The sequence below is a fragment of the Poecilia latipinna genome, unplaced genomic scaffold (genome assembly GCF_001443285.1).
Source record: "Poecilia latipinna isolate Pla-1442-1.1 unplaced genomic scaffold, P_latipinna-1.0 Scaffold63, whole genome shotgun sequence".
NCBI classification, from domain to species: domain Eukaryota; kingdom Metazoa; phylum Chordata; class Actinopteri; order Cyprinodontiformes; family Poeciliidae; genus Poecilia; species Poecilia latipinna.
In genome coordinates this window covers 420,080-427,665 of record NW_015112679.1, presented here as the reverse complement: position 1 = coordinate 427,665, position 7,586 = coordinate 420,080, and the positions used below count along the sequence as shown (strand labels likewise).

The following is a 7,586-nucleotide window of genomic DNA, read 5'->3' as shown; positions in this document are numbered from 1 at the left end:
TCACAATATTCTCATTTTATGACCAGCACCTGTATATATAAATTTGGCAATGCATCAATTTTATAGATTAATCAATTGCTTTTTTGAGTTCTTTGAAAATCAGGATTTTTGTTTTAACAATACACAACTTTTGTTGCCATGGTTCAGAGTGATGTCGGCACGCCTAGCTAGGGCCGCCATCTTGTTTTGACGAGCGTGTTATACAGGTTTGAATTATTTGGACTCTGAACTCTAGTCAACTCACAGGAGGAATGATTGAAATAAAAGCCAATTTATGAAAATATTTTCTCTCATTTGTAATGTTAAGACATTATACAACAATTAAAATCTGAAATCAAATTAGGTATAAAAAAATCTTAATATTTTCAAATAAAACTTCTGAACTACTCTCTGTTGGTTTGTCATATAAAATCCCAAATAAAATAAGCTGAAGTATGTAACTGAAACAAGACAAAATGTAAACAACATTCTGAGGATATGAATAGTTTGGCACAAGATTCTCCATTTCTGAGATAATTTAAAGCAGAAATATACCTGCAGCCCTCTGTTCATGTCATCCGAGCTAAAATGTGAAATTAGCCGCTGAAAGTGAAGCTGCCAGTGATTCCGGTGGTGCTGCAGTGTGTACCTGCAGAAACTGTGGCTGCTGCGCGGCCAGAGGACCCTGACCCGCCTGCAGCGCTGAAACCTGGTTCTGCAGCTGAACCTGCTGCTGCTGCTCCTGCTGCTGAGAAATGCTGATGGTCTGAGTCTGGCCCTGCTGGGGAGCGAAGGCCGTCACCACCTGACCCATGAACATGGATGTGGGGACCATGACCGCCCCCATTGGGATCTGTCCTGTGACCAGCTTAGTCAGCAGCTGAGGAGCTGTGGGAAACCTGTGAGGTGAGAGTGCGTCAGCTAGCGTTAGCTACAAGAAAACAGGGTCAGAATGTCGCTCCTTGGCTGTTGCCACAGCAACTAGACACGATCATGACGACTGAACTCTGAAGAAGCACCTTATCTGAGCAGAACGGTCCTGTGCAAATGTTGCCACGGCAGGGTTGCTGGGTCCAGTGTTTTGTGCCAGGCTTGTGGAAATCTGAACCATGTTAGCTGGACTCTGCTGTGGTATCATCATAGTGTTGTAGATGGAGCCGGGGAAAGGATTCTGTTGAGGCTGCAGAGTTAGTGTTGAGCGCTGAGACAGAAAAATACAACAACAAAAAAACAATCAAATCAGTGATGAGGCAGAAATAAGTTGATGGAAAAATTCTTCAATGGTCATAGAAAGAGAACAACAGGATATCTGCAAATTTAAGACTTTTTAATGCCAACTTAAAATGTATTTAAGACCAATAAAAAATCTATAAATATGGGGGATTTCTGGAGGAACTTGCTGCATTACAATCAAGCAAAAACTGTGAACCTGGCTCAGTGCTTCTAACTCTACATGTAGCTCTCCACAGCTTTAACCCCCACAGTGCCTAGCTTAAAAGCTTCTTTGCACCTATTCTTGTATGGATAGGCAGCAGAAGTCAGCCAGTCAAAACAAACATCATCCAGCCAGCTGCTGCTAAGTTTGCACTTACATATGACAGAGGCAAAAAAAAGCTAGCTACCCCTACCTTAGCAAAGAAAAAAAAACAAAGAGCCTTGGTGGCTAGCCAGTAAAGCTATTCAGGTAAGGCTAGCTAGCTATTAAAGGTACATTAGCAGCTAGTTACAGGTAGCCTCAAACGCCTCGTGTCACAGAAAGTGCAATGATGTTTTCATGCGACTCAAACTTTTGCCTGAAAGAAAAGTTCTCCTAGAAAAAAGAAAGTCCTGTTCTGACTAAATGTAAGACCGGCAATTAATGAATTGAGTACCAACTTGCATTTTTAAGACAAATTTAAGATATTTTAAGACAATTTGTATTTTAGACATACAAATTTAACACACATTTAATTATTAAAATTTCTTAGTGTATCTGACCTGTGACAGCACTGTGCTCTGGTCCCTCAGAAGTGTCTGCTGCTGGGACTGGGTTTGGGTTTGGACCGCCTGCTGCTGTGCCAAGTTGTTCTGTAGAGCTGCTGGAGGGAACATCTGCCCTTGCATGCTCAGTGTCGCCCCCTGCTGACCAGCAGTGCCATGAGGAGTATGAGCCGCTGAGCTGAGGTTCTGTCCTTCATCCCCTTTCTGTTGGAACATCTGACACAAACATTTCAAATTCAGATAGGAAAGTGAAAGTAAAATGAAACAATAATCCCACACATCCAAACAGAAATGTAAACAATGACGTCATATTTAATACAACTTGAAAGCAGCAGCTGAGCAGCACCTGCAGACTCTGCCCCTGGACCCTCTCCAGCTCCACCTGGATCTGCCGCAGCTCATCCAGCTGCCGCTGAATGTTGTCCTCGATCATCCTGGTCTTCTTCTCCAGCTGATCCTTCAGGTGCTGCATGGCTTCCAGCTGGTTGGAGTACTGCACCGACTGTCAAAGAGAAAACCCATGTAAATATGGCATAGAGACCACGCTGCTAGCTGTCCACTGGGGACGCAGGAAGTTTGTGGTCACATATCAAATATGACTTAAAAGAAATTTGATTTCGCAACATGATGCCTTTAATTTGGGTCTCTGTCTCTTTAAAAAAACTCCTGCTCTTTCTGAAACTCCACCTTCAGGAAGTCATCACATCGCTCCTCGGTTAACCCTTTAATGTTTTTTTACCAGCGTTGCTCAGAGAAGATGCTTGCATAATGAGCTCAGCAGATGTGCAGTTCCACCCGATGTTTGCTAATTGCTGCTGGCTAGTCTGAAGGAGCTGAGTGGGGGGAAACAGGAGGGAAGAGCTGCTCTGTGAGGTCGAAGCTTAAGAGCAGTGCCTCGAAGGCGGAGCTAGGTCCACTCCGGCGTTTTGCACAGCTGAATGGTTGCCATGGGAGATTAAAGGATTTCTCAAACAGAATCAAAGCAACACTCCATGTATGTTTATGACAAGGGATTAATATTATAACATGATGTAAATCTAAAAAAGGGTAATTTTTACATAATCCTACCCCGTTCTAATTTCAACAAAGTCCCACCATTAGTATCAATACTTTTTCATGGCACTAACTCATATAATTCACACACTTTTCATTGGCAACAAATTTGATGCAAGAAGCTGACAGAGCGCTGATGGACCAGAAGGAATATTCATCAGTCTGACGAACAGCAGCAAGGTGCGCTTAAGTTCTGAGAAGTTTCTTACTTGGTTGTTTTGAAGCTGTTGCTGAGGCTGCTGCTGAGACTGCTGTGAAATCATGGAGGGCGCCCCGTTCTGGCCCGTGTTTTGGGAGCTCATCGACTGCTGGAGAAATGACACGAGGCAATTCAAAAAGATAAAAGTCTTGGCACTCAGGTCAGAGGAAGGCCAAGCTAACATTGAACCCGTACACCAGAGTGTTGGCTATCCTTCCTGCTGACCTGGCTGCTGACTGATGATCTCCGCTGCGATGTCATTTCCACGGCAGAGACGGACTGTCGGCCTGGAGTACTTCTATCTCCCTGCATCTTCATCTGCGAAGCTGAGGCAGAAATGTGATCAGGATAAAACCGAAAACGACCCCTGTGGGTATCTTCATCGATGATAAAAGAAAAGGCGTACAGGCCGGGTCAGAGACGGCAGTGTGGGAGGATTTGCGCGAGCTGCGCGACGAGGCCGACGGGGTCCGGCTGCGGTTGAAACGCTCCAGAGCTTCTTTCAGGCTGGAGGCGTTGAGCTGCGACTCGGAGCCCAAGTCCTGGGACTGGCGAGTCGAGGCGTCACCAGAGGTTAAATACTCAACTTTTATTATTTAAAGAATAATAAAGAAACACGTCGAGCAAACGTCTCACCTTGTCGGCTGTGACCTCAGGGGGAGAGTCTTTGATTCCGAGCTCTCGCCGTTGTTCTGCTCGTACTTCAGCGTAGCTGCAGAGGAGAGACGCTGGATGAAATGAAGGTATTCATAACCGCTCTACTTATTCAGTTTTTGCCACGTTACAACCAAAAATTTTATTGTTTTATTTGACAAAATAGTGAATAATTGTGGAGGGGAAAGAAAAATGATGCATATTCTCTTTTTTACACCTCAAATAAAAATATGAAAAGTTGTTATTTAGGTTCACTGTTCTGCTAGAATATTGTTTAACAAAAAGTACTAGTTCCACTGGCAGATTATTTCACTTTTAGTAAGACATTTTTCTCATGTTGTAATGAAATAATCTGCCAGTGGGTTAAGGAATTATTGACCTAAAATAAGCTCCTACATCTTGTTAGAAAGTTACCTGTAAGTTAGTTTTGTTTTATCACTAAGATATTTGAAATTAGACCAAAAATATTTTTGATTGCGTGTTTTTAAATTTAATCTGTGGGTTTTAAAAAGTGCCTTTTAACATTATTTGCTGTGAATAGGAGCAACATAAACTAATTACACGTATTTTATTAAAATATATAATTTTTTCATTGTTGATATTTTCTAATTGTTGTTGCAACTCATTAATTTAGATTCTTCAGAGAGTTACTGAAGATGGTGACGGCTGCTGGCAGGAGAGGTCTCCTGCAGCAGTCTGTCCTGCACTACATCTGAAGACGCCTCTGACTGAAGATGCTCTGCCTTCCCAAGACAGTCTTGTGAAGAGGTTTAATTAACTTTATAAGTAAAAATACTTTTAAAAACATTCCACTTCACAATTGCACAGTAAATTTCTGATTATAACTTCACAAAACAGGATAAAGGTTGAGCTGCGCTACTGTTGCAAGTTACCATATTAAGCATATTAATAAACCATTATGCACTGACACATATATACCTGACAACAGTGTGTGTGCAGACGATAAACTCAGGCCTGGAGTTCCACTGATGGTATGTGATGTAGTAATGGGTCTGCAGCCAAATCCACTGCTGCCCTTTGGTGAGGAACCTGTAGTAGCACGACTTGCCTTTCCCATATTGCATCACTGAACGGAAACAGAGAGATGAAATTTGTTCTCCGAGATGACAGGAAGTGATCAGGATACTTCAGTGATTGGATGCAGCGGAGCGCTTACAGTGTTCGTGACATTTGGCCAGCGTCTCCAGGTCGTCTACGTGGTAGTAGTCATAACCTGAAGTACCCAGGACTTCGAATGGGAGGTATCCGATGATGGGGGGGGCTCTGAGCAAACCAACGCAGCAGAAGTGTTAATGGGAATTTAACATAAGTACAGCAAAACCAAACACTCGGTCCAACAACTCAGTATTGTCAGCTAGAGGTCATTATTCACCAACAAACATTTGTGGAAGCTGAGGTGCACTAGAGAGTGTTGCATTTCATTTTGGCCTTCCAGAAGCTGTGAAATTACTCAAAACTAACTCAAGGTTTTACAAGAACACACAGCAGATCAGGGGGTTGTCACTATTTGCTGAACAAAGAAGCCCAAATGGAGAAACCGTGAGACAAAATGAAGGTGTTGTGAACCTTTTTGACGGGTAATAAATTCCCTATAATGAAATATCACAAATCCACCGTTCCTCCTAACTGTAAGGACATCCATTTTAAACGTTTATCCTTCAAATCATTTTATTCATTTATTTCACGTAGACCAAGGTGTAAAACATTAAACGAGTTTAGCAGAAAACTAAATTGAATACTGTAGCTAGATTCAAACTCAAATGCTGAGCTGTAGATCCATGAATAGTGAGGTAGAACTGGGTAAACATCACTTTGTAGCAATATGTATTTGTGACTCAACCTCTATAACTAGGATGGCTTAACATTTTTTCATGTATTTTGTAAATAATTTCTTCCTCCTTTTCAAAGTTGATACTACAAACAACTATGTGAAAATTTTATCTCAGCTTTAATCTCTCACATAGCATGAGGTATATGATCAATTCTGGCTGCAGCCTGTTTTTTTCTTTTTTTATTTTATTTTTTTTTTTACTTAAAATAAACTTTAAAACATCACTGCATGTTTACCATTTGCACAATTCTGATGTGCAACAGGTGGCTTTAGTTGGTTCAAAAAGCGTCTTTCAACCACATTGTTGGGTTCAGACAAACATAAATGCTTTCGAGCAGCAATCTGCCAGAAACCCTCCACAGAAGGGTTCACACTTACTGACCATCATTTCATCAAGTGCAGTCGATGACAAGCACCTGCCTGTATGGAGTTTTCCCCACAGGGCTCCTATATTTTGTCTCTAAACTGAATGAATAATGAGAGTCTGGGATCTGTTCTGTGTTTTTGTACATTTGAGGACAGATTTAAATAATGTTAGCAGCTTTTAAGGACAGGATCTTCTTTATTATAAAGCTCGTTTTTTGGCAAACAGACCAAGAGGAGCCAGCGTGAGGTCACGCAGCCTGAATTGTGAGCAGTTGCGGTGAGGCTTTTGTGCATCATCGGTGCTGCGTGAATCATTCCGGGAAAATACTCGTGACTGATTGCAGGTACCTACTGTTCTTTTACAGATTTAATTGCGTTCTCTGGATACACAACATGTGCATTATATATATATATATTAAAAGATGGAGGCCAGAGTTTGTAAGCTAGGGTGTAAAAGTACTCATGCATGTGATAAACAACGACAAAACAAAACCAAAAAAACTAGGTTAAAACTAGTTTGAACATAAATTGAAAAAAAAAAAAGCTTAAATATTTATACCTGTGGTCCAAGAAGAGAAATTTCCACTCTAAGCTATGCCTGGAAGTGAATTCTTCATTAGGCTCCTCAACAGTGCACATCTCCTGTTAGAGTGAAGAATAAATCAGTGCATTTAGAGCCTCTCATAAGCATAACTAGGTCAGAACATATCCAAGTTTTAAAGTGGAAATAATACAAAAAAAGAGGAACACCCAATAAAACAGATGAGGATGCTCCATTTAGTCTTAAAAAGCTTTTTGTTAAAACATTTTCACTTGAATTGGACTGTAGCTGTGGCTAAATGTCATTACAGTCAGAGGTCCACAAAGAGTAAGCAGAGCTCTTACAAAAATAATAAGACGGCAATTATGAAATGGGCTATTTTAGGAAACGAGACAGGCAATAACTGCACTTAGTCATGTTTTCAATTCAGATACGTTGAAATGTAATGATGCTCTCCTAAAACAACTGTGGAAAAACTAAAAAGTCGTCATGTCAACAATAAATCACTTATTTTTATCCTGCAAAAAAATCTTTTCACAATAACGATAAACAATACTGTAAGTGTTCATCTCTACGACCGTCCACAACAAAGGGACAGAACTTGATGTTATACTAACCATGTAACAACTGTGTAATTTCTTCACATTTACACCCATGCTGTGTTTCCATCACAACAAAATACACAGGAAGTAAAAAAATAATAATAAAAAAATAGACAAGCTGTGAAAAGAGCTTTCAAAACATTGTTAAACAACTAATATGCAACCCTTCAGAAATTTTAACAAGAGAGTAATGAGAATAAACTAAAAAGACATAAGCACAGGTGCAGTTTAGCATCGGTTTTCCTGCACGGCAGATGCTAAACTGTTCCCTACAGAAAGGCTCAATAAAATCACACACATCTCAGACTTCTTCTGGATTCCCCTGCAGTGACTAAAGCAATAATCTGAATGTGGGTCAAG

General features: G+C 40.8%; 1 protein-coding gene across 5 annotated transcripts in view; it reads right to left on the bottom strand.

The window, feature by feature from the left end:
• The window catches only part of clocka (clock circadian regulator a), a 40,524-nt gene that overhangs the window by 5,276 nt on the left and 27,662 nt on the right, over positions 1–7,586 (bottom strand). For 4 of the 5 annotated variants that reach the window (XM_015058321.1, XM_015058341.1, XM_015058332.1 and 1 more), the window contains 11 exons: positions 6,643–6,725; positions 5,043–5,149; positions 4,805–4,952; positions 3,848–3,923; positions 3,618–3,759; positions 3,437–3,537; positions 3,222–3,320; positions 2,306–2,461; positions 1,957–2,175; positions 999–1,180; positions 629–878 (listed from right to left, as the gene is read on the bottom strand). In XM_015058321.1, coding sequence (XP_014913807.1) covers positions 629–878; positions 999–1,180; positions 1,957–2,175; positions 2,306–2,461; positions 3,222–3,320; positions 3,437–3,537; positions 3,618–3,759; positions 3,848–3,923; positions 4,805–4,952; positions 5,043–5,149; positions 6,643–6,725 — 1,563 coding nt within the window. The remainder of the gene's footprint in view (positions 1–628; positions 879–998; positions 1,181–1,956; positions 2,176–2,305; positions 2,462–3,221; positions 3,321–3,436; positions 3,538–3,617; positions 3,760–3,847; positions 3,924–4,804; positions 4,953–5,042; positions 5,150–6,642; positions 6,726–7,586) is intronic. The other variant, XM_015058324.1, reaches the window with a different exon arrangement.